The sequence below is a fragment of the Doryrhamphus excisus genome, linkage group LG21 (genome assembly GCF_037039965.1).
Source record: "Doryrhamphus excisus strain RoL-2023G ecotype Guam linkage group LG21, RoL_Dexc_Guam_v1.1, whole genome shotgun sequence".
Taxonomy (NCBI): domain Eukaryota; kingdom Metazoa; phylum Chordata; class Actinopteri; order Syngnathiformes; family Syngnathidae; genus Doryrhamphus; species Doryrhamphus excisus.
The window spans coordinates 7,993,677-8,021,016 of NC_136377.1; the positions used below are offsets into that span (position 1 = coordinate 7,993,677).

At 39.0% G+C, this 27,340-nt stretch overlaps 1 protein-coding gene across 3 annotated transcripts in view; it reads right to left on the reverse strand.

Moving 5' to 3' along the window:
• cadm2a (cell adhesion molecule 2a) overlaps positions 1-27,340 on the reverse strand; it is a 200,807-nt gene that overhangs the window by 55,108 nt on the left and 118,359 nt on the right. For 2 of the 3 annotated variants that reach the window (XM_058087404.2, XM_058087401.2), the window contains exon 2: positions 681-707. The exons of the other annotated variant lie outside the window; for it this stretch is intronic. In XM_058087404.2, the coding sequence (XP_057943387.2) occupies positions 681-707 (27 nt within the window). The remainder of the gene's footprint in view (positions 1-680; positions 708-27,340) is intronic. 3 annotated transcript variants of the gene reach the window in all.

The following is a 27,340-nucleotide window of genomic DNA, read 5'->3' on the forward strand; positions in this document are numbered from 1 at the left end:
CTTTGAAACCACAGCATCCAGTCAAGGTCTGCAGTGGAAGGGTTGATGATGAAGATCTCACTTGGCCAGTAAATGTGCAACACAGTAAGTGTGACAATGGAAAGGAACATCTTTGAAATGGCATGGCATCCCATTTTCCCCCCAATAAAATACTAACTTTAACTAACTTTAATGTAGTTAGCCGAATCGCCACCAAATTTGGCATACACCAAACTGACAAGCAAAATTTTAGCATGATCGGTTAAAAAACACGACCGTTTCTGCCACCTGGTGGCCGTTTTCATGGGTTAAAATTGCTCTGAAGTATTAGTAGGGAGTTGCATCTCATGCAAAAAAAAATTATAAAATGTATAAATATATTATATATATGGAATCGCGACTTTGGGTCTTTAAAACTGCATAACTACGTCTTTGGTATTGAATGTGTTTAAAGGCAGGTGCAAACTGACACAATGTTATGCACCGCCTCGGTCATTGTGGTGTGAAGGAGCCAGGCAATGACACATGACGGAGAGACAGAATCTGTGCCCTTGCCAATATATTTGGACTGTCAAAAGTAAGAAGTTATCTAAAATATGTATTTTTTTACTTAAGCTGCTGCACCTCACAAAAAAAAAAAAGACAAGTGTGAACACAGCCTCATAATAGATCTAATTCTTATCTACACGGCCACCACTCACCTCGAACTTTGCCTTTGGAAGCCATCACTGGTGTCCCCAAGAAGACAAAAAGCGGGGTTGAACAGACAGAAAAAGAGGAAGGAAGAGACAAAAACCAAAAAAAAAAAAAAAAACAGAAAGGGGAAAAAAGGGACAAAGACAGAACACATGATTAGACAACTGTTGGAAGAACAGCATGTCTCTATATGTGCTTTATCGAAAGAGTCCTTCTTAAAAGGACATACTGCTATCATGTTATTAATGAGTCAGTGCTTGACTTTCGTCATCCGTGCGATCATCCATGCAAACGCTGCTGAAAGTTCACACTGGCTTGTGACTGACAGCAGTGTACTGAGTCATGACAGGCCTAGACAGGACTCTCCTCCGAGAGGCGATGACACTAGACGGTCCAACAAGCAGAAATGCATATTGCAAGGAGGTGGGGGTGGGGGGGCACACAGAAGAAAGAACACACAAGCAAACTCAAGAGACAGTGGAGAGTGAAGCAAACAACATAGATAGTCTATGAAAAGTGTGTGTGTGTCCTGAGGGAATGACTCTTATGTTTCACTGCTTTGCCAAATTGATGGATCAATTGGAATGCCTCCAGTGAGCCTGAAAACCTCGTAGAGACAAAAAAAAAGGACACACGACGTGAAGAACAAAGAGAATAGCACTGCAGGTGCACATATAAAAACAAAAAAACAAACACTGCAGATAATTATACTATTATATTGCATATAGGTTATATTGACTTATGTGTATCTTAACACGTTAACAGCAGTGCTCAGTTTCCTTATGCATCTCGAGGTGCATTCATGGGCACTCTGGACTCCAGCTTTACGATTCTTACTACACTATGTTTGAAAATTAACACACTCTTTTAAATACCCGTAACTCCAACTTATAGTCTTGTTCAAAAGCATTGCAGGTAGTTAACAGTGTGTTATGTAACAGTAAATAGAGTAATGCTAGTTTGCTATACTATCGAGAAACTGTTAATATGCTGCAAAATTGAAAGTGCAAACTGATGGGGGACAACTGTACAATCAAAACCCTAGGCACGGAAAAGTGTGTTATGTAATAGTAAATAAAGTAATACTAGTTTGCAGTTCATGATGTCCCGATGCTTTGTAGGGGAGGGGTACTGTTTTGACTCCATTTCTTAGCAGTTTTGATTCCTGTTTTGGCGGGTATATGCAAACATAAATTTAAGTCGTCCTTGTCCTTGCACTATGTGGGATGGGAGATGCAGAAAAATAAAGAAAATGAGTCATAACTGCCATAAAATCACACAGAAAAGCAGGTTTTGAGGACATGGGAAGTTAAAACGGTGTAAAATGGAGGCAGATGCTCTGCGGCTGAATGTGAGTATTACAGTTACTAAGCAACCGGCACAACAGTTCCACAAGTCCCAGGAAGCTGATATTGGAGACACTTTTCATTTCTCTCTCTCTTTCATTCCTCCATTTTAGCATGCCTTGCGCAGATTGATTGTAATGGCCGCCTGTTATATGTTTGCAATGCTCTTCATTGGACACAATGCACTTCAAAGGTGAGGAGATTTGTCTACAATGTATTTCAAGCCCACATCCTCTTCAATGATTTTTTTCTTCCATTTACATCTGTATTGAATAGCCAGTTCCCAAGCAATCTCCGGTAATCCACCTTATACCTGATGTCCACCAATATTTAAGTGAAAAATGTGCACTCTACCATTGTGCATGATGTCCTGAATATTACAAGACTTCAACTAGATAAGCGACAAGAGGATTAACGTTGTGTGTGGAGTTTTAACGTTGTCATTCCAAGGTAATTGGTGACTGTAAATTGTCCATAGGTATGAATGTGAGTGCAAATGGTTGTTTGTCTATATGTGCCCTGTGATTGGCTGGCGACCAGTCCAGGGTGTACCCCGCCAGTCAGCTGGGATAGGCTGCAGTATACGTACTTCAGCAACCTGAGTGAAGATAAGCACCATAGAGGATAGATGTAAGCTATTAAATCACTTTTGGTTACTTATTATTTTAGTGTGTATACATTATACTAACTTACTATACTTATCCCGTATTTTGTCTGAAAAATATTCACTATAGCTTAAAAATAAAAATAAAAATAAAAATAAAAATAAAAATAAAAATAAAAATAAAAATAAAAATAAAAATAAAAATAAAAATAAACCACTGTTTAAAAAGACAAAATGAAATAAATTTCTAAAATTCTGTAAATAAATTTATCGGACATTTTGTAAAAAAATTGATTGTAGACATTTATAGATTGATCTAATATAACAAATAATATACATATTAATAATATTAATGTTCATAATAATATTAATAATAATAAGAGTTCATTCAATATTTGACAAACAATGAAATAACCATACTACCAAAACATTTGTGAAATATTCATTCTAAACCATTTGCAACTAAACACTTGTCTTTAATAGCCATTAAAAAAAGAATGTCAGTCTACTACATTACATTTTCCACATAACATTACATGATTTTTTTTTAATACCTACATGATTGCTTATGTTTGATATAATACAAATTTGAATACTGTAATTATTTGTTATTAATGTCAAAAAAAATTCAGTTGCATATAGTAAACATTAAACAGAGCAAATAGTACAAACTGTCAGTCAATAAATCACACCTCGTTAAGAACGGCAAGAACATACTTTACAACCAAATATTCCTTTCACTATGGCTCCAGGCGTCGGTTCTAAAGCAAATAAACTCCAAGTGTGCACTTTAAGAGCAGGTGAGAAGTGAGAGAGTGTCTGGTGTCACAACAGTGATGCTCTGAGTTGTGAGCGGCTTGTTTTCAGCCTCTGAGCGTCAGTGGGGGTGCTGTCATAAATAAACTGTGTGATACTTCATACGGGCACCACCTGCTGTGACACACATCCACGTACACAAGGCGCTGCGGCGATCATAGCGCTCCCTCAGGGTAAAGGTCTCCTGGGAGGACCGGTGTTCATTTGCCACAGCCTTGCACCGATTCTCCCTCTGCAGTCATTTTTTTTTTACGCTACTTGAGGAAGGTGTCACAACTGCCTTTTCATATCTAGTGCTTACTATGTGACAACATGTAAAAAAGAAGGCTGGGTAATTCATCACAGTTTATTGCGATTAATTCGTTCTAGACCTGATTGTGATGAATGCATGGCATTGCTGATTTATAAATTGAATATTTTCATAGTTACAGCATAAAAAAATGTTTACAACGTTCTAAAATTTCTACCATTATTAGAGCTCCCAAGGCATGAAATAACACCCCCATAGACCTAGGGGTAGCAGTGAGGGTGCATCACTTTAAGGGCCACAGACCACAGTGATTTGAAGCCATAGCCATGTGAAAATACACTGCAAACAACGGGGGAATAAAGAGGGGGGAAATGTTGAATACTTTATTTGTGTCTGCTGTGTATAAAATACGATCGGATGTCAATTTCAGCCCATTTACTGCAGGGGTTCTCAACTATTTCCTGTCGTGCCCCCAATGAGGGACAGAAATGTTTTTGCATCCCTCCGATTTAAAATACTATCGAGAAACTGATAATATGCTGCAAAATTGAAAGTGCAAACTGATGGGGGACAACTGTACAATCAAAACCCTAGGCACGGAAAACAGTGTGTTATGTAATAGTAAATAGAGTAATACTAGTTTGCGGTTCATGATGTCCCCATGCTTTGTAGGGGAGGGGTACTGTTTTGACTCCATTTCTTAACTCCGCCAAGCACAGCAGTTTTGATTCCTATTTAGGATTTCTTTTTTCGTTTTGTTTTGTTTTTTTTACCTCTGCCAAGTTGAACACCAGCAGGAAAGTGTGAGGACTAACTGTTGTTTTTACCAACTTCTGTTGGTTTGTTACCTCTGCCAGGCACAAAAAAACCCACAAAAATGGAAAATGTTGATACCTCTGACAAGCAGAAAATGCTGGGCCACAAAATATAGATTTGATAAAAATGTTATGTCTGCTAAACATAAAATCCAAGGCTTTGAGATACAGATGTGACTGTTAGCGGATTTGTTTGTTACCTCCTTTCAGTGCGAACCAAGAAAAAGAGCATAATGGAGATAAGTTGTTTTCATCAGCATTTGCTGGTTAGTTTGTTACCTCTACCAAGCAGAAAATGCAGAGACACAAGACACTGTTCTGATCATTGTTGGTTTACTTCTTACCCTCTGTAAAGCATAAAATTAACCACCAAAAGCATGAGGGCAAGAGATTGTTTTGAACATCAGTAAAGCATAAAATTAGCCTTAAAGTGTGATTTGAGGTATTGCTTTGATTGTCATTCGGCGGTTTGTTAGTTAGCAGAATAACAAACAAACGACAAAAATCATTTTTGAAGGGTGCCAAGCAAAAACCCATCAAGGATCCAAACCACATGGCTGTTACAGCCCACTTGCATCGGGGCAATGTAGTGCAGTGTCCAATCAGATCCAGAAGATGGAGCTACATCTACAAGGCAGGATGGGAAGAACAGTATGGACTTCTTCAGTCAAACAAGTCAGACAAACATGGTTAGGATTGTTTGGCCTTGATGGAGGTCAGATGGAGCTGAAGTGATGCTGCAACAATGATGCAGTAAGGAGCAAATGGATGCTGACAGACACGTAATAGTAACTGCTTCACAGTTTGAATTTCCCAGCATCAATTTATAAATCATGTTGTTTTCTGGTTGAATATGACTTATTTATAGTAAAAAAAAATATGCATATTGAAGCAAATTTAAAATTTTTTTCTTTAAATTAAGCATTTCCGAGCATATAATGCCTAAATGAACAAAAATACATACAGTATCTTCCTGTATAAGGCATTCAAAAGACATATTGAAAGACACTGAATATGTAGTATTCTACACTAGCCACTAGGAGTCAGTAATGCAACTGTTACAGTTTGGTGAGCAGTAACAGAACAACACGCTTTTATTCTAGGTTTGAATTATCTCACAACAGGCACAATAACACCTGATTTATTTGGTATGTCTACTGTGTTTGGTAATAAAATACAGTTTAAAGGTGACAATAGGAGCACTGGGGCTTTAATAATATTAAAAACATGTTTAAAAGGTCATAAAGAGGGTGTCCATGCACTAACTAGAAAACTATAGCATTTCTAAATAAGGAATCAGTCATCACGGTCGGGTCTGGGACCAATTACTACGATAAACGATGAATCATTCATCCATCAATATTGTTAGCATGTCTTGTTCTGTGCGGAAAGTGGAGTTGAGTCACTAATTTTCAGTGGAAAAGTACCCACAATGGCATTGATATCAATAATGCCTCCCACAATATAGGCTGCTATTGTATATTTCACCCACGGTGACAATAATATCAATGTTTCTCAGTCGTGGTGGGTTCAGTGCTATATGTGATACCCTTGGTATCTTCCAGGTGTGCTGTGTGAAGAACCAATAGAGTGCAATAATTGCAGGGTTGGCTACATGATGTTATAATGGAGGGCTATCTTTAGCTGAGCTGCATCTGTGTTTCCTTATGTGAAGATACACCACACCGCTTTACAACCAAAGTCCCACTATTTTGTTTTATCACTATATAACACCTGCACAAAACAGTTACCAATAATGAAAACAATACAGTATACGTGGTATTATATTTCCAAATGAGTCGTTCATAAACCCCAGATTATTTTATTTCTGGTTAGTCTCTGAATGAACACCAGCGAAATGTGTCTTATTTATCCTGGCTGCAATTCATCTCAGGGCAATAAAGGAGATGGTAAACAGTGTTAATAGATGGAATCAAGCTTGCTTAACTCAGCTTATTGCCAACATACTGCCTGCTTTATTAAATCTGTCTACTGCATCATTGTTCCATCGCATTACAGGGGACACACATCTGTTTTTTTAATCGACTCTGATTTCCTTTCCTTAGCATAAATTAACACACACGAAGCCTACCGTGGATTGACTGGTGCGAAGAGGATGAACACAAATGTTAGCACATGCGATGATGCAGCGCTCGTGTGTGAATGACAACAGGCGTAAGGATTTCAATTAGTTATATGATATACTCTCTGGGCACTTTATTAGGCACACCAGTAAAAGAAAGTAAAAGTTAACCAAAGATGTATTTATACGTCTTTTGCAAAGCAAAGGCTGGCTGCCTAAGATGTAGTCATACATCTTTTATGTTTTTTTTTTTTTTTTTTGCATGAGAGGCACAACAAGGTGATGATGTAACTTCACAAAAGAAGAATCATGCTTGGTGCAGGAATTTTATAAGAGCTTGAAGGGAAATTTTAACGCATGCACGCGTGCACATACTCACAGTTGAGTTGCAAATGTAAAAATTGTAAATAGTCGATGTTATATTTGTAAAAAAATATATACTATATTTTATATAAAACAACTTGTGTTGTTCATGCTGTAGCATAGCTGTTTCGCCATTTTGGCTTAATATATATGGCTAAATTGTGTCAAAGTTATGCTTGAAATGTAGTGTCTTTTCCCTTTGTTATCTTTTCATTTTGCTGAAACTTACCTATGTTCTACTGCTGATTACTAAAGAACGGAAAAAAGGTAAAAATAAACTTTTTTTCCTGATGAAAGATGAGAGTCGAATTTTTCCTTTGGTCTAAATACCATGTCCAAATAACCCTTGAAAAATCAGTCGAAATCATCAAAAATGTTCATTACGGAGAGGGACAACTTTTAGTAAAAATGAGTTAATAATGCTGAACCATCTTAACGCAATTCATTTAACAATATGTTCATTGTTGTGGTACTTTTTCCAAATATACAGAACAATTATTGATCCGATCTTGTCTTTGCAGTTGTACCTAATGTTGTGGCCAGCAAAATACAGGCAAACAGAATAAATATAACCTGTAGGCCGATGAGCAGTTCAAACCCACAAGATGTATTTTGCAACAGTAATAACTGTAATGCGCCTTGATTATAGTTGCCAAAGCATTACTTAGTGAAGGACGAGCCACTTTCTTTTCTCTTTCTCTCTGTCACACAGACATGTAAAGTGCTTTCCGATGGATTTCCAGAAGGGGGAAATTGGAGGTATATAATGGATGTCTTTGTGGCATCTGTTCTTTGGTCTGGGGTGGTTGCCAGCGTGGTTGCCACCATTTGTTGCTGTCCACCTTGTTGCACATGCTAGTTGTTATATAGGAATTTAGAAAGAATTTACAACGGCTGGGTTTGCTGTCTATGATGGTTCTCAGTCCCACAAAATAAACTAGAAAGTCATTTTGGAGAGCAGTTTGAAAACAATTTAATTAACATTCTTATATGTACAGTCAAACTGAATGATGTTCAAGTGGTTAGCGCGCAGGCCTCACAGCTAGGAGACCCAGGTTTAATTCCACCCACGGCCATCTCTGTGTGGAGTTTGCATGTTCTCCCCGTGCATGCGTGGGTTTTCTCCGGGTACTCCAGTTTCCTCCCACATTCCAAAAACATGCTAGGTTAATTGGCGACTCCAAATTGTCCATAGGTATGAATGTGAGTGTGAATGGTTGTTTGTCTATATGTGCCCTGTGATTGGCTGGCGACCAGTCCAGGGTGTACCCCGCCTCTCGCCCAAAGACAGCCGGGATAGGCGACCCTCGTGAGGATAAGCGGTAGAAAATTAACGAATGAATGAATTTAGAAAGACTATGCAGGAAAATCCAAGAAATGTCCCAAAAATCAATCAATGAATCAATACTGGGATATACTGTACTTTCCCATGCTAAAACAGATTGAATTATCCGACCAATACCAGCAAAGTATTGTGACAGGAAGAACGATTAAATGTTCACAAATAACCTGTGTATCCACCTGTTGCCAGTGATGAAATTTTTCCAATGTAAAATACGTGCCTTACCTAAATAAAGGTCAAGAAACACCATCCATTTTAAAATTGAATTATTCATTAATTAATTTTCTAGCACTTTTTCCTTACGAGGGTCACGGGGGTGCTGGAGCCTATCCCAATATTTTCATTCATTCATTCATTCATTCATTCATTTTCCTCATGAGGGTTGCGGGGGGTGCTGGAGCCTATATAGACAAACAACCATTCACACTCACATTCATACCTATGGACAATTTGGAGTCACCAATTAACCTAGCATGTTTTTGGAATGTGGGAGGAAACCGGAGTACCCGGAGAAAACCCACACATGCACGGGGAGAACATGCACACAGAGATGGCCGAGGGTGAAATTGAACCCTGGTCTCCTCGCTGTGAGGTCTGCGCGCTAACCACTCGCCCGCCGTGCCGCCCTTAAAGTTGAATTGGTAAAACACTAAACAAAACAATAAAACATTGATGATGTTGACTTGAAAGCTGCATGATGCATTTGTGGATGATGTCTTTTTGTATTTTATGTCCAGTTTGTAGTATTTTGGCTTCCTTCAGTCCTTCATTTAACTTTTAACTGGCCTTCATTTAACAGTGCTTTGAATTTTCCCCTGCTTCCTTAAATGGTGTGCATTCACGGAAATGTGAGCATTGCGTTTTTGTCAGATGCTCATTGATGTACACGTTTGTTTCTTTCAGCTTACTTCATGCCTCAGCATTGCTACCTTGTTTTTTTCTCTTCCTGACAGGTGTTCCTGTCAAGCATCGGGATGCATGCATCCATGATGTTGACATCCACATCCACCCCCCTTTGACTGCAGAAAGTTGGCCACCTGATGATGTTGCTCCAACATCATTTCCTCCTCCGTTATGAGGCGCACTGGTGTAAGACTTGCGTGTTACGTGAAGCCGAGTCACAATTACATTGTTCATGCAAGTCGATTGCTTCAAATCATCCTCTCTGCACATCATCTGCAATATGTGATCCTTTTTTTTATCATTTTGGTTCTTTAAAGCTTCTACTTTTCCTTTCGAACCATCCATTTGTTTCCAAAGTGATACATTTTCATCCTTCAAATCCGTTCATTAGGGATTTCATATCTTCATGTTGTTTAGGTCTTCCTTATATCATTTAACATCATAATTAGCTCCTATTGTATCTGTTTCCTCTCATGTCCTTCTCCTTTGCAACAGGCTAGACAGTATACAGGCGAGTGGTGTCAGTAAAAAGATCTGTTATTATAGTCGAGATTTGTGGGAAGTGCTAAACTAGTTCAAAACTCTGAGATTGGTGCAAAGCTTTTTTCAGTCCATCTACACAGGAAGTGACATCACAATAACAAATAAGTAATTGCAGTCGTATTTAGTGCATTTGTTAAAATCGTGTTAATCAAATTTTTATTTTTTTATGCAAATTACCTTTTATGTGTTGGGCTTCTTATGTTTGAGTTGTTCGAGGTAAAAAAAACAACAGTCTGTCACACCCTGAAGTGTACATTGATTTGGGTTTGTTTACCATCAACTGGCTCCCATTGTAGTTGGGAGGGCAAGGTGAGGAGCGGAGAGGAAATATGAACATGGAGGCGCAAGTGAAAGTTGGGATATTTATACTTCAAAAATATCCTGACGGTACCACTTATAGAGAGTATTATGTCTTATTTGTAAGAAAGAGTTTGCTTACCACCGTAGCAGCTAAAGTTTAGCCTACCAACATCTTGCATATCAGCAAGGCTGCGACTGACAAGTATGAATAGCGATAAACTGCCAACTGATTAACATAATGGAAGACAAGGGCTTATTAGCAGAGGTGTTATAAACTGCATCCAATGACCCATCATCAACATTCTGAAAATTACAACCCAGCAAATATCCCCACACATTACAGCAGACAAATACATACTGTACATCATATTCAAAGTAAGGGTTGGTATATCTCATATGCTTCTTGCATGTTACCTCACTGCAAAAATGCTGACTTTCCAAAAACACATATTTGTGTGTGTGTATCCTGTATTTTATAGACCAGAATACAATCTAAATATTTTATTGTGTTTTTCCACCTCAGGAGTTCAAATAACGGCATCATTTTGCTGCAGCATCAATCATTGAATCTTATTATATAGCACATATGTACTTAAATGTATTGTTTAATATATTGAACACAAGATAACACTAGACAATACAGTCAATGCACAGAGGATAAAAAAGGCTAAGCTATAAATGTGGCATAAACTCAATGTGGCTCAGTTAAGGCTAGACCGAACTAGAAGATATGGCTATGGATAAAACAATAAAGATGTGTAAGACAGTTTTATTAAATTAAAAAATACAACACCAAAAAAAAACAAAAAACAGGCTACAATTTGTAAAAATACAAACCCACACACAGACAGATCGTAAAATGTTGCCTTACAGCCTGACTCCAGATTCCCCCTCAGCTTGAGAAGCACATTTCCATTTCTACAACAAAAAAAACCCCCTGAGGGATATCAAAATCATGAATCACCCTAACAAGAGTAGTCTAATGGGAATTGCTACAGGACGACACCAAACACACACACACACACACACACACACACACACACACAGTACACATGCTGTCAACCAGGTGCTGCTGTGGGATGATGTACAGTCCAGGTACAGCCCATAACTCAGCCAATGCTTTCTGTTTCCACGCTTCTTCAAATGAATAGTTTAAAAGGTGAACTTCTATTGTGATCGATGCCCGCTGGCTAACAAAAGGCTTCCAAGACACAAAGCTTTGAAACAAAGGCAGTATGGTCACCAACCTATAATCTGCTGCCATTCATCAGAGGGCGAGGGGACAAGAAAACTTATAGGTAATGCAATCTTCATTTTTTTAACCCTGGGCAGAGGTCAACTCCCACCAGGCTAAGACGTTGTGTGGTATCATTCAAACAAAGGACTATCAAATGTTGAAATGATATCATTCTTTCTGTCTTGACAGCCATCATAGCTCAAGACAAAGATTCTATTATATTCTATTTCAGTACAATAGCAGTATATGTCTAGGGAGAATACTACAAACAGAGAACTATGAAAGGACGTAACATATTTACATGATTTTTTTTACTGTTTTGAAGTAATCAGAGGTACTGACAACAGGTTTGCTGTCTATGCCTTTATTCACGCTGACAGCATTATTCTGCTCAGTACAACACTAGCACAGAAACAGGAGTTCAGAACATCCAGAAGAAGATTCTTGCTAATTGAGCTGGAGATGCTGAATTATAATTTTAGATGACAGGACATGCATTTTTAATAATATATTAAATACAAAATGAATGTTTTTGTTTGGCTTTAAATACAAAATAAAATAATTAAAAATAATAAAATAAAATAATTAAATAGAAAATTTATATTTTTGTTTGGCATTATATCACCAGCAAAAAAAAAAAGCAAAAAACAAAACAAAACAAAAAAAACACCGTCAGTGACTGATGCACAAGCGTGCCCGCTTACCGAAAAAAGACTAGACTCCTGTCTTTCATATAAATAAAAGTTTGTATCTACCTATTCCAGTCTCTAGTAATCAGCAGTAGAACATAGGTAAGTTTCAGTTTCAGACTAAAAAAAAGAAAGAAAAGCTGCTTTTTATAAAAGGATACATTTCAAGCATAACTTTCACTTGACACAAATTTGACACAAATGACTGCTTTTGTGACAGCTTGAATATCTAAACTATGACAACATATGTTGTTGTTTTTACAGCAAAATAACAATTTATTTACAAATATAACACCATCAACTATTTACATGTTTCACTTGTGGAACTGAACTCTGTGTTTGCATGTTTGTGCACACGTGCATGCGCATGTGCATGCGTTAAAATTTCCCTACAATGCTAACCTTCTGCATGTTACACTCCTCTGCTTTCTTCCACTTCCTTCTTGTTGTCATGTATGTTTTTCCAGTCAAATTCACATGCCAAGCTCTTATCAGATGCACTTTTGCCTCCTTGTGGATGTTTTTATGGCTTGAAAACTGCTCTCAACTAGCATTCCATTCAAAAAAAAAAAAAAAACCTGTAAAATACATATTTGGGATCGGGCATTCGGGTTCATAAAAATGTATGTATAAAAATATGTATTTGGTATTAAGTGATATAATATATTTGGAAAAGCCTTGATAGAGTGAAGCTGCAAAAATTGAAACGCTGAGTGGCGACGGATGACTGTATGTAAACAAACAAACCAATCAGAAATTAGCATGACCAGCTGTCTCCAGCATTTTATATCAGGAATTATGCTTAGTAGCAACCATAGCAACAACATTGTAACTAAGCATAAAAACATTACAATAGTGATAACAACAATACTACAATAGCACCCAGAAGAGCTTAACTGTTATACATTACAAAATGACATTGACACCACAAGGAATCTAAGCCATGTGGTTATCCATAATTCTACTTCTTGCCTCGTGCTTCCGTGCTTGCTATAAATAAGTATAATAGGTGATACCGTATGTCTAATATGATTACCATCTCTCCAAACAAGTTCAAGGTTGTGTTCACGGGATTAAATGTGTTAATCAAGCACAAGGATTGCCTTAAGGAGGTGATCTTTCATCATCAATAAAGTCAAACACATAGCGCCCCCCAACCCCCCCTTGATAGTGCAACTTTGATCAAAAATGTGTCATAGCATTTTGCTCAGGCTGAATTATTCAAAGGTCAGCGAACAAAGGCGTGCCGGTGCCACGCTGCATTACAAAGGCTAGAATGGCGCTAAATTGGCAACGCGTTCCATGTGTCTCTACGGGGGAGCTGACAGGTGACCTCTCCCTCAAGGGAGCGTTTGGCATCACACGGTGCGGCGCTCGCTGTGATTGTTTAGTGCTTCAAGTCTGTTAGTGCACATATTCAAACCATCACCTTTTTCCAGCCGCTTCTATTTACGACATTGTGTAGCTTCCCTGCATGTTGAGAGGCGCATAAACCGCTTTTGGACCCGTAAATCCCTGAATGAATGATTTATGCAGCATGCCAGAAAGTATATATGCGTTGGTGTTTATGTATTTTGATGGTGTGCATCTCTCGACCATCGGGGCAAGTGTAGCTAAAGTCACTTCAACACATTTTTATGAGGTAAGCAGACCTTCATTTAAGCTTTAGCGTATATGTTTGCAAACTTGCCTAAGTTGAAGCTTGCCTTCAAACCTCCATCGAATTATACCGCTTTTGGCTCGGCCGTCAGGGGGCTGGTCTCCATTTGGGTCTCTACACATTCATATCTCATTAATGCATGTCCATGCATGAATGCTCATTAATTCATGTTCTAGTGTACAGCTCCGACTCAGACCCAATCAGTGTAAACATTTTCAAAGACCCTGCCTTCTTCCAAATATGATGTGAAGAAATATGATGAAATAAGTTGATGTGTGGACACTAGTATACAAAACACACAAATACAAGTGTGGTTTCTCTAAAGAAGCTACAAACACTAAAGCTACAAATCCAATGCTCCAGTGGATCCTGCTTCTAAATCACATTTGTTTATTCAACTCAAGCTAGCCTGGTGATACGAAGTGATACTCTTCAAGGCAATTCTATGTATTTTTTATTTGCAAAATAAACTAAAATAAAAATAAAATACAGCATTTAAAAGGTGCATTCAAAGACGCTGTGATTGATATGTAGTTTTCCACTCCGGTCACTCGGTTACGGTAATGTTCTGTGTAACACAAATGGCAGATTTGATCGCCAGAACAGGAGGCTTTTATTTCAGTTTTGAACTATCTCACAACAGGAACAATAGTCCCAAATAAAAATGCTCGCCGAGGTAAAACTCAACTCTGAACACCAAACGTCACCTCCTGTCCACCGAACGGCTTATTTACTCCTACTCCTAATACCAGTGTAAAATTGACAATAGGGGTGTCAGTACAAGTCTAGAAGAGTCTAAAAATGTATTCAGAAGGTCTCAAACGGGTTTTCTATGCTCTAACTACAAAAATATTCCATTTATACGTATATCAACAATCTTACTTTGCGGACATTTACAGATGCGTCTGGAGCCAATTAACCATGATAATCTAGGGACTACTTTATTTCTTTTATTTTCCTTTTGGAATGCAGTTCTCACATTCCTTCTCAGTTTCTTAATAATGTCTTCTAAAATATACGTATATTTTTATTATATTCAAAATATGACATTTTGAAAAGCTCTAAAAATAACCTCTTTGTTAAAGTGGGTCACAACTGAATTACTTTTTAGACTCCTTTAAGACCGTCCTTATGAGTTTATTATATTTCCAAAAGGTGTCTCGTGGTGGGGAAAAAAAAGTCTTGGGTATTGTATCATTCAATAACTAAATTCCTACTTTTGAATGAAATGGACTACTGTAATTCCTTTAGAGTGTTCGAATTTCATGACTTTATAAACAGATGACTTGTTTACTTTCCCGACCCATCAAATTAAAGCTCACCCCTTACATGCTCCAATTGTGCTCTCCAAAAACACCCAGGGGAGTAGGAGGGCTGGGGGGGAGATGGTGGGGGGTAGAAGGATGCGGGTCACACATCTGTGATGTTGCCTCCGAGGAACAAGCGTTTTTATTGTATGTTCCAAATATAAAAACCAATCTACATATGTAGTTCATGTTGGTTCATCGGCTACTACTATAATTCCAGTTTCCTCTTTCACGCCCATTGCAAAGGTGCTAATTGGACAGTGATAATTGAGCATTACTATCTTGGGAGGTGGATGGCACCATCTGTTATAAGTCCGCCCCCACCATCACAGACATCCACATAATGCAGCCAAGCGTCCCCGTGCTCCTTTTGGATCAGCATGCCATGATCCTTTGCAATACGAGATCACACGATTTACATCCTTTGCAGGAAATAAGGAAATGATAATCAATGAACTCACTGATTGTGTGGAAGTGGTTGTTGATGAATCATCTCTTAAGCAATTTCATGCAAAATGAGATGAAATATTAAACACATTATATAATATAATCATGAAAATAAAAAAAAAGTTTTCATCGCTCTGTTATTGTCTCTTTGTTTGCATCACAGCACAGCGGGCAACAGTTTTGTGATGCAAATATATTTACGCTTTTGAACACATACTGTGAATCAACGGAAAAATCACCATTGATGCACTACACTGCTGATGGAGATAACATATACCTGAATGTCATATATATATATATATATATATATACATATACAGTATGTAAATAAACCTGACTTGAAAGCCTAAAATCAGCCCTGTGATGACAATTGGGCTTAATTCCCAATTCTATGCCTATATCCAACAACATAAATCAAAATGAACCGCATTGTATGTTCATTCATTGCTTTCTTGAGTCTTTGCAGGAGAACACACATGACAGTTCTGCATTCAGTCATAGCTATGAGCTAAATGCATGTAGCAACATTAGCATCTCCACATAAGCGCCGTTTTCAGCCAGTTAATTTTAGGGCCACCATGGCTGCTTCAATACTTGCATGGATCATTGAAGGATTACGCTGACTTTTTGTTTGTGCAGGAGACAAAGACACCTTGTACCCTTAGGTTGGAATGGTTTGGACTCCTCTGGAACTCTCAGAGGGATCAGTGATCTCAAGGACCCGCCGTGTCACATCCATCAGTACTGTCAGAGGCAGACAAAGGTGTTGACACCGCATGGTGAGCGAGGGGGCCATTCAGGTGTCACTTAGCTGACACATAGGCATGCCCTCTATAGCCGGCTGCTAACCACTGGCTGTCAGGGTAAAAAAGGCTGCTGCATATATAAAGTTGGTAGCAAGCAAACCGTTGGGATTTCATGAATGAGGTATGTTTGCATCGTCTGACGGAAGTATTCAATCGCTACAATCACACCTGTCAACTCGCACCTGAGGGAATATGCCGGATATCGCGTAGACCTTTAGGGCATGCAATGACACTCAGGAACTGAAGTCAAAAGCTAACTTTAAAGCTCTGGAACTATATGATGTAGCAGTCAATCACTGGGGAAAAAACATACTAATTACAGAAATCAAAATTCATTCATTTTCTACCGCTTATCCTCATGATGGTCACGGGCGTGCTGGAGTCTATCCAAGCTGTCTTCGGGCGAGAGGCGGGGTACACCTCTCGCCAGCCAATCACAGGGCACATATAGACAAACAACCATTCACACTCACATTCATACCTATGGACAATTTGGAGTCGCCAATTAACCTAGCATGTTTTTGGAATGTGGGAGGAAACCGGAGCACCCGGAGAAAACCCACGCATGCACAGGGAGAACATGCAAACTCCACACAGAGATGGCCAAGGGTGGAATTGAACTCGGGTCTCCAAGCGGTGAGGCCGCCATGCAGCCAGAAATCAAAATATAGGGCTGTAAAAGACAGAAAAAGACAAGTTGTCTTATATTCGAGTTCTGGAGATTAATATATGCAAACCAACACATGTTGGCAAAGATCTTTTCCCCTAGAGTCAGAGCTTTTCTTCCTGTCACTCACATTCATACCTATGGATAATTTGGAGTCAATTAACCTAGCATGTTTTTGGAATGTAGGAGGAAGCTGGAGAAAACACACGCATGCACGGGGAGAACATGCAAACTCCACACAGAGATGGCCGTGGGCGGAATTGAACTCGGGTTTCCTAGCTGTGAGGCCTGCGCGCTAACCACTCGTCCTTCATGCAGCCAGAAATCAAAATATAGGGCTGTAAAAGACAGAAAAAGACAAGTTGTCTTATATTCAAGTTCTGGAGATTAATATATGCAAACCAACACGTGGTGGCAAAATACTTTCCCCCTAGAGTCAGAGCTTTTCTTCCTGTCACTCACACACAAACACAAGTGGCCCGAAACTGCAACATGGACCCAAAAAAAAAAATACATATATATTATTTTTATTGATTGTTGAGCAAATTCAAGTAATAAATGTTTGCAAAATACAGGGAAGAAGAGTCTTGAACGAGTCATGTTATGTTTATTTCGTTATTATACATCATGATTTTGATGGTTATATGTATGAAACATATGGCTACATATGGGTGGGGGTGTAATAAGCTTTGCTTCTTTCTACTCCTTTTGGACATGTGGGACTGTGAATTGATTTCTGTGATGTTCAAATCAAATGAAACCATTACCAAGTATCTGTTTTTTGCCCAAAGACATGCATCTTCCATCGCTGAATGAAGCATACAATTATTAAAAACATAAAACAATGCATGGTCACAGACTCCCATAATGTGTTCCCCAATACATGTTCCAATTATGTTCTGCATTAGTACCCTACAAGTTCTACTAAACAATAATTAAATACTGTCCTTTGAACAATACTCAATCTGAAGTGAACAATGACGAAGAAAAAGACACCGTTTTTGTCCAATGTTGATATTAAAAATCTTTCAGTTCCAAAGGTTAAAAACTAGTGGCATAACCATAAATGTTGCTCTCTATCTGTATTCCTCTGGAGGCTCCCAGGTCTCCGTCCTGGGCCCCATCTTACTTTTTCTTCACATGTAACTGATAGACTGTGACTCCCCCTTTAAAAAAAAAAAAAACAAAAAAACTTCTTCCGCTGTTTCTCCAACTGCACTAAACTCTTCAATCGCCTGACAGTCAAGGCAAAGTTCCGGCTTGTCGAGTTGACTTCTGGCTGACATCTACTGTGTGGACCTTCACCTCCAGCTGAATTTTAACAAGTCTGAGTGGATTTTTACACAGTCCAGATGAAACGAGTGGAAATCATGCGGGCAAACAAACTTTTAGTGTGTGCCTTCCATTCCACAATATCCACTGACAGGCGACATCGCCTCACAATAACAGAGACTGCTTGGCTCGCCATGTTATTTGTCCTTCTCGTCCGCCTTCCCTCCATAAAGTAATGTACTCAGCGCCTGCAAACCCTCCGAGGCAACTCCTGTCGTTCATCGTCAAATAAAATGAATTTCTGGAGAATGTTTTCCCTGGTCTTTGAGCAAATCTCTAACACATTATTTCACTGATTCCTCATCCTCCATCAGTCTGCCTTTATAGCTCCCTTATTGGTTCTTTTTCCTGCAATATGTGGTTATTATGCATTGATTCTATTCAACACATTCACTGCGTCTATTCTGCTAGAGTAGAACAGCTAATGTAAGCCTGCATTGTAGCTCCCATTCACTTGATAAGAACACTTGCCTAAAGCATAGGCAAAATGCAATTTTATTTTGAATTAAGTATATGATAAAGGCAAAATGTATGGCTCTAAATTTGACATGCTATTGTCTTGTGCTGAAAGAGTGATGGCATTGTGCGCCTTCCCCCGTTGCCGCACTCCACACCAACAGTATTCCAGTTGTTCATTTTCTCCCCACTTCCATCCTACTTTTCTTAAGCTTTCATCATTTCAGCTCAATGATTTCTCCTTGCAGGCACTTCTTCATTTTTCTTGTAACTTTCAAGGTATTCAGTAAATCCCAATATTAATTATGTAATAATGAGAGTTTGGCTGTTGGCAACATTACTAAATTATATAGCGTGCTGCCGTTGCTTGGTTATTAATGCGGTTGAAATAAATACCAAACTGATCAGCATTGACAATCTCTATCATTGTGCACAACTTATATATTGGGCAGAAACAGGACTTATAGGCCATAACAAAGTGCTTCTTAAGACGTTAAGAAACTACAGTGGAACCTCGGTTAAAGTTGTTAAGGCCCGACTCTAACCCCAGCGTACTCAAATTGAAACCATAGTTTTACAATTATAGTATACAATAATATTCTAAATGCATATGAATAATGAAAGAGTGGGATGAATAAAAATGTAAGGTTAAGTTTACTTTCATTGAATACGTAGTTGAGAAAGACAATGTGGGGGCGGGATCAACACGGACACCACCTTTATGTTTTAACATGAGTTATGTCTTGAATTCAATACCGAAGTCTCTGCTTTTCTTTTGATCATGGCTACAAAATAACCCAAAATGGAGGTAAAGAAAAGTGCCAACTTTGATAAAGAAGGTGCGGAACACAACCAAATTAAAGAAATAACTAATGGCAAAACAAGAAGGTGGCTTCCATAGCATATCTGTCCTTTCTTTTGTGAAGGTAAAAGCAAATTTCAATTTCAACTTCAAAACTTCAACTTCAATTTTATCCCTTTCATTCATCATTCATATTCATGTAAAATTGTTTAAAACTATGAAACAATAAAAACATGTTTATGTTATCATTTTTGAGACTTGTGGTGTAACTGTCAGTTAACAACGAACTACAGAGTCAACTGCTGATGACATTATAAACTGGGGATAGAGCTGACTTCCGGTTTCTGTCCACTGGGCCGGCACCAGCTGGTGCCAGTTTGCGGCAATGCAATTTGCTGTGGCGCCTTGTGTGGCTAATAAGGTGCCTAGTGGCGTGCAGTGGCTCAAACTGCTTCCCAACTGGCTCATGGTGGCCCGTAACGGCGGCAAAAAATGAGTTTGGCAGCAAGAAAATTTCAAAATGTTCAAAATCTTTGAAGCATGCACCAAGTGGAACCAAATGTTGCAAACAATTGGAATTGGAATCCACTGGAATGTAATGGCATGAGCCAAAGATGCTAGGAGTCCACTGGGCCGGCGCCAGTTGCTGCCAGTTTGCACAAAAGATTATGTGACTGGCGTGTAGCCGAATTAACGGCAACATGGCAACATGCTGAGTGAAAATAATTCAGCGCCACAGCAGGCCACTGAGCGCCAATCACATAATCTTTGGCGCGAACTGGCACCAACTGGTGCCAGCCCAGTGGACTCCTAGCATAATTGGCGCAACTCGGCTCGTGCCATTACATTCCAGTGGATTCCAATGGATTCCAGTGGGTTCCAATTCCAATTGTCCAATTGACATATGGTTCCACTTGGTGTACACTTCGAAGATTTTAAACATGTTGAAACTCCTAGCATAATTGGCTCAACTTGGCTCGTGCCATTACATTCCAGTGGATTCCAATGGATTGCAGTGGATTCCAATTCCAATTGTCCAATTGACATTTGGTTCAACTTGGTGCACACTTCAAAGATTTTAAACCTGTTGAAACTCCTCGCTCCTAGCATAAAAGAACGATTAAGTTCCCAACTACCGCCTCTGCTAGTTGCGACCAAGTAGCACACATGGTTTTGCCCCCATTTCCGTCTTATTACAGAAGGCATTTGGAGTTATTGTCCTGCGGAAAAACAACAAACAACGGATGACTGGAGTCTGTGATCAAACATCATGCGTGCTTTAATGGGATGTAGTAACTTCCTACATCAGCACACATCGACTTAGACCCATCAGCATGCTTCCACTTAGAGCCGCATGTTAGTTTCAGCTGGCTGCTCTCACTTTTCCCTAAGAGAAGCTCTCATATTTAGCAGAACACACACAGTAATGCATGGACATCCCTCCGTGCTACGTGCACACCAGAATATTTGTAATAGCCGCAAGTTCTTGGCTTCAAATTGGGGAAGTCTTTTTGAGAAGTGGAGCTGAAAAAAACCCAATTAATTTGTTAGACAAAGAAGAAAACTTATCTGTGTGGTCAATGCTCGGCAGTGTGTGTTAGGAATGCAAAGGAAAATCCTGCCTCTGACTTGTATTGATTGCAGCGGCCCAGCCAGCACACAAAGTGTATGTGAAGATGTGCTTGTTTATACTGCTGTGTTTGCGTGTGCCCTCTGTATCGATCCTCCACTTTGTTCCAATTATCTCCAATGGTATGGAGCCTAATGCTGCTATTTGCACAAGCATGGGGCGACACAGGCGACCGCATCGATGACACAGGTGATGAAGAGTCATGGGAAATGAAACATGGCTTTCTTAGCATTCTTCTTGCGCAGGGGTGCCCAAACTTGGCCACTTAGTGAAAACTCACAGGGTGTGGTGTCCACTGTTTGCTCTTTATTGTAGTCATTTTATTTTATTATTGTATACTGTATATTATATATTTTTTCCCAACCTAATATTCCAAAAATGTAAACTTTGTTTTGATGTACTCAACATTTGATGAAATATATATGATGAAATATATATATACACATGATAGAGTCAAGTCATAATATTAAGATAAAATTGAATGATGATATTTCAAGTTTATGCTATTTTAAAATAGCATTAAATAGCATAAAAACAACAGAAAATATTGAAAAAGCAGCAATTTTATAATAATAGAAATAAAATCATAGCATAAAATTGAAATTTTGAAAAATTGAATGATGATATTTCAATTTTATGCTATTTTAAAATAGCATAAAAATAGCATAAAATAGCTATTTTAAAATAGCATAAAATTGAAATAACATTCAATTTTATGCTATTTTATCTTAATATTATGACTTGACTCTCTTAAGACTTAATTTGTATTATTGTAAAATTGCTGCTTTTTCAATATTTTCTGTTTTTTCTCCTGTATTTTTACAATATATATATATATATATATATATATTTATTTATTTATTTATTTATTTATATTTAAAATATATATATTTTTAGAATCTGCTGAGGGTCAATTAAAAAAAAACATCATGGTGCTTTGTTCATGTTTGGAACATTATAATTTTATTTTCATACAATTACCTGTATTCCTGTAAAATTATACATTTTTATATTAGATATTCATATCAGGAAAACCAATACTTTACTTTTGTACTCTTATTAACAAAATATGTTTAGCTTCATTATTATGTAATTATGACTTATTATGAATATTCTGACTTTTATTTTCATCTTTTCTTGTAATAATCCAATTATGTATTATTCATTCATTCATTTTCTACCGCTTTTTCCTCACGAGGGTCGCGGGGGGTGCTGGAGCCCATCCCAGCTGTCCTCGGGCAAGAGGCGGGGTACACCCTGGACTGGTCGCCAGCCAATCACAGGGCACATATAGACAAACAACCATTCACACTCACATTCACACCTATGGACAATTTGGAGTGGCCAATTAACCTAGCATGTTTTTGGAATGTGGGAGGAAACCGGAGTACCCGGAGAAAACCCACGCATGCACGGGGAGAACATGCAAACTCCACACAGAGATGGCCGAGGGTGGGAATTGAACCCTGGTCTCCTAGCTGTGAGGTCTGCGCGCTAACCACTAGACCGCCATGCCGCCCCCAATTATGTATTACTATTACCATTTTAATCGTTTTTTCAGTATGGCCTCAAACACAAAAAGTAGTTAGATACAGTACTTGCACAAACAGTAATAATAAAATAAACTCATAAATCCATATATCTGTATATTGAAAAATATAATGTACATGCTACTTGCCAGGTGGCCAATATCAAGTAGCGTGCCTCCTCCATATAGAATTGTACTATGAATAGAAGCAAACAATGTGCAGGGGAAATGTTATGCATTTGTGTCAATTTGTGAGTGTGTGCGCATGAATGAAAATATCTCAGGCGGTTTGAGCCACATTGTTTGACTCCACTGATTCCACAGGAGGAGTCGCCAGAGGCTTGTTGCCGAGGTTCAGCCAATTGAATTAGGGATTTGCTGTTCCCTCCTCAGTCCAGGCCTCCTGACCATTTACTGTTTCCACATATCCCAGCGGACCTTTCCTCTCCATTCAGCTGTGGACTGTAATTGTATTTAGGATGCTTGTGCAGCGGCCAACGGGATACACCCAAAGGAAGAATAAGGCAAGAGGCCTGAAAGGATGGCTAAACATGCTGGGAGGAAATTCAAACGGAAGATAATAAAAATGGGGGGAATACTTAAAGATGGATGTGATTAAAGGTGCAGAAATAGACAGACTATCCAACGCTTCCAAATGGAACACAAGGTCATTGTTCTCATTAGGTGTCCAAGCTTGAATAAGCTAGATCTGTTCGACAGTTTGGTGTAACTACTGCAGTGCTCACACTATAAAGCAGGAATCTAATAGCCTATTACATCCAAAGGCATTAGGGTGGCTGAACAATGATTTCTCTTCAGCCTTCATCTATTGAGAAGCAGTCATGGTATCATATCACGTTGCAAGTCTAGCCTATCACCCCGACTTTTTTTTTAGATGCATATGTTTCCTTACTTTCAAATGGTCATTTTATGTGAATGGAAGATTTGACTTCCTGACGGCTGTGCAATGGGAATCTAAATTATGTAATGCAGTTAAATATCAACACATCATTAGGTTCGGTGTTGTCACACACACATTGTCACACGCGTTTCTTCATATTAGCCCCTATTTTCTCCCTGTCATTCTCTCGCCACTTCATCATATCATTTCCACACCTGACAATAGACTGCTGCTGTTTCCTCCAATTTGACTGACACATCTGCCATACAATGAGAACCAATGTATTTTGATTAGAGAACATTATTCAGTGGTGACACAATGTCACCTTGCAGTTCCAGCCAGACATGAGATGCAGTTTGACAGCAGTTTGATAGCCAGGGTTTGCAATGGTTATTTATTCAAAACTTGATTATAAAAGCTAATGTGAGTGGTGAAAATAACAACAGTCTATTGTGGCACGATCGCACATTTTCTCACACTGCAGCATTGACGCGCGTCTGTTTTCCTCGCCTACAAAAAGGCAGCATCGGTTTCAGCACATTGGCGCGTTTGTTCTATAGAGCAATGGCATGAACGGAGTGAGACATTTTTGTCAGTCATACAGTCTGCCTCTGTGAGCATACTCCGAGTTCATTAGAAGGAATAAAATACAGGAGTAAAAGACTAAATCCAATAATTAAATGAAACAATACTAAAGAGGTTGGCTGCACGGTGGTCGTGTGGTTAGCACGCAGACCTCACAGCTAGGAGACTCAGGTTCAGTTTGCATGTTCTCCCTGTGCATGCGTGGGTTTTCTACGGTTACTCCGGTTTCCTCCCACATTCCAAAAACATGCTAGGTTAATTGGCGACTCCAAATTGTCCATAGGTATGAATGTGAGTGTGAATGGTTGTTTGTCTATATATGCATCCGGAAAGTATTCACAGCGCTTCACTTTTTCTACATTTTGTCATGTTACAGCCTCATTCCAAACTGTATTAAATTAATCTCTTACCTCAAAATTCTACACAAAATACTCCATTATGACAATATGAAAAAAGGTTTTTTGACATGTTTTGAATTTATTAAAAATAGAAAACAAAAAAATCCCATTTACATAAGTATTCACAGCCTTTGCTTAATACTTTGTTGATCCACCTTTGGCAGCAATTACAGCCTCAAGTCTTTTTGAATATGATCCCACAAGTTTAGCACACCTATCTTTAGGCAGTTTTGCCCATTCTTCTTTGCAATAAGTCTCAAGCTCCATCAGGTTGGATGGGAGACGTCTGTGCACAGCCATTTTCAGATCTCTCCAGAGATGTTCGATCGGATTCAAGTCTGGACTCTGGCTGGGCCACTCCAGGACATTCACGGAGTGGTTCTGAAGCCAATCTTTTGAGATCTTGGCTGTGTGCTAATGTCTACTGTCTATATGGTCAAGGTACATGACCAGTCTACTGAGGTCAAGAGCGCTCTGGAGCAGGTTTTCATCCAGAATATCTCTATATATTGCTGCATTCATTTTTCCTTCTATCCTGACTAGTCTGCCAGTTCCTGCTGCTGAAAAACATCCCCACAGCATGATGCTGCCACCACCATGCTTCACTGTAGGGATGGTATTGGCCTGGTGATGAGCAGTGCCTGGTTTCCTCCAAACATGGCGCCTGGCATTCACACCAAAGAGTTCAATCTTTGTCTCATCAGACCAGAGAATTTTGTTTCTCATGGTCTGAGAGTCATTCAGGTGCTTTTTGGCAAATTCCAGACGGGCTGCCATGTTCCTTTTACTAAGGAGTGGCTTTCGTCTGGCCACTCTACCATACAGGCCTGATTGGTGGATTGCTGCAGAGATGGTTGTCCTTCTGGAAGGCTCTCCTCTCTCCACAGAGGAACGCTGGAGCTCTGACAGAGTGACCATCGGGGCCTTGGTCACCTCCCTGACTAAGGCCCTTCTTCCCCGATCGCTCAGTTTAGAAGGCCGGCCAGCTCTAGGAAGAGTCCTGGTGGTTCCAAAGGTCTTCCATTTACGAATAATGGAGGCCACTGTGCTCATTGGGACCTTCAAAGCAGCAGAAATGTTTCTGTATCCTTCCCCAGATTTGTGCCTCAAGACAATCCTGTCTCGCAGGTCTACAGACAGTTCTTTTGACTTCATGCTTGGTGTTTGTGCTCTGACATGCACAGTCAACTGTGGGACCTTATATAGACAGTTATTATATTTCCAAATCATGTCCAATCAACTGAATTTACTGCAGGTGGACTCCAATTAAGCTGTAGAAAGATCTCAAGGATGATCAGTGGAAAAAAGATGCACCTGAGCTCAATTTTGAGCTTCATGGCAAAGGCTGTGAATACTTACTATGTAAATGTGATTTTTTTGTTTTCTATTTTTAATAAATTCAAAACATGTCAAAAAAACCTTTTTTCACATTGTCATAATGGAGTATTTTGTGTAGAATTTTGAGGTAAGAGATTAATTTAATTCAGTTTGGAATGAGGCTGTAACATGACAAAATGTAGAAAAAGTGAAGTGAAAATGGTTAGCACACAGGCCACACAGTTAGAAGACCCAGTCTTATACGCTTTGTAGAAGTAATCAAGTGCAAAAAGTTAAGCTAAGTTAAGCTAATCAACAAGCAAGCTGGTATACCTGAGTGTCAAGTATGTATGAACATACGGAATCCTTGCGTAAATCCAGTGGGAGAAGATATTATGTTTGCTAGTAGTGGCTGGCAGTTTTTACAGACCTGTTGATATGAAGGTGAAGAAAAGTAACAACTGAAAAACAACCGAGGAAAAGTAACATTATTCGACTTCATGGTTTCACCATTCAGACCAACTACCAATAAAGTGACCCCTGTTTCAAGCATGAAACATCACCACCCTTGGACTTATTTCCTTCCCTTCTTTCCCTTCTCCACTCCAGATGAGAGTCCTTTTCCTTCAACGATGAGGGGAAGGTGAAGTGGAGTAGGGGAGGCTCTGTATGTGTTTGTGTGACTTTCAGCGTGTGTCACTGCCATGAAAGAAGTACAAATAAAATCCATCCCCACTGTAATGAGAGAGGTGCCAACTGTTCTTCCATCTGGCGTTGGGAAAACTTTCCCTCTTCCTTCTTCCTTTCCCCACACATCTGCCTCTGCTTTGCCAGGGTTGTCAGTGGTGACATTTGGGGGAATGACTGACAAAAGTAACGAGGAATGGTCATTGTACTTAAATTCATAATTTTATATGCATGCTGACTGTATCTAGAAGCGTATTAAACAAAATGGAGTGTGCTACTCAATTAGTTTGTTGTCGAAAGAAGCACATAACGTCAGCTCGAGGAAGTTGAGTTACAATGATTCCCTCAACATGCATTATTCTGGCATTGAAATAGGAGTTCAGGATATTCAGAAAACCTCCCCCTCTCAATATTGCTTAATACTGCTGAACTGACACAATTTGTAAGTGTAATTCAACATGAATAATCCCATTTCTCCACAGAAAGCCAACGAACGTGAGAAATAGCCAACCAATTATATACATTTTTCCAACAGGCAGAAATGTCCACACACACACACACACACACACACACACACACACAATACCATAATTGCTTCTAGTTCAGCCTGTATTTCCCTTTATAGAATATTGACTGCCTAAAGCCAGCTGAAGGCTGCTCCATCTGCAGCCTTTAATTTGCCAGAGACTGCCTCTCTAACAAAGCATCACTTGGCACGCTGATGTGCTGAAATGACCTTTTGGTGGAATGCTGATTGGTTAAAAACAAGCTGTTGGAACTAGATTGGTATAAACTTTGGGGTTGGGGGATCATTGCTGTTGATTAAAATTTAAGGTTTTTAGAAGTGAGTA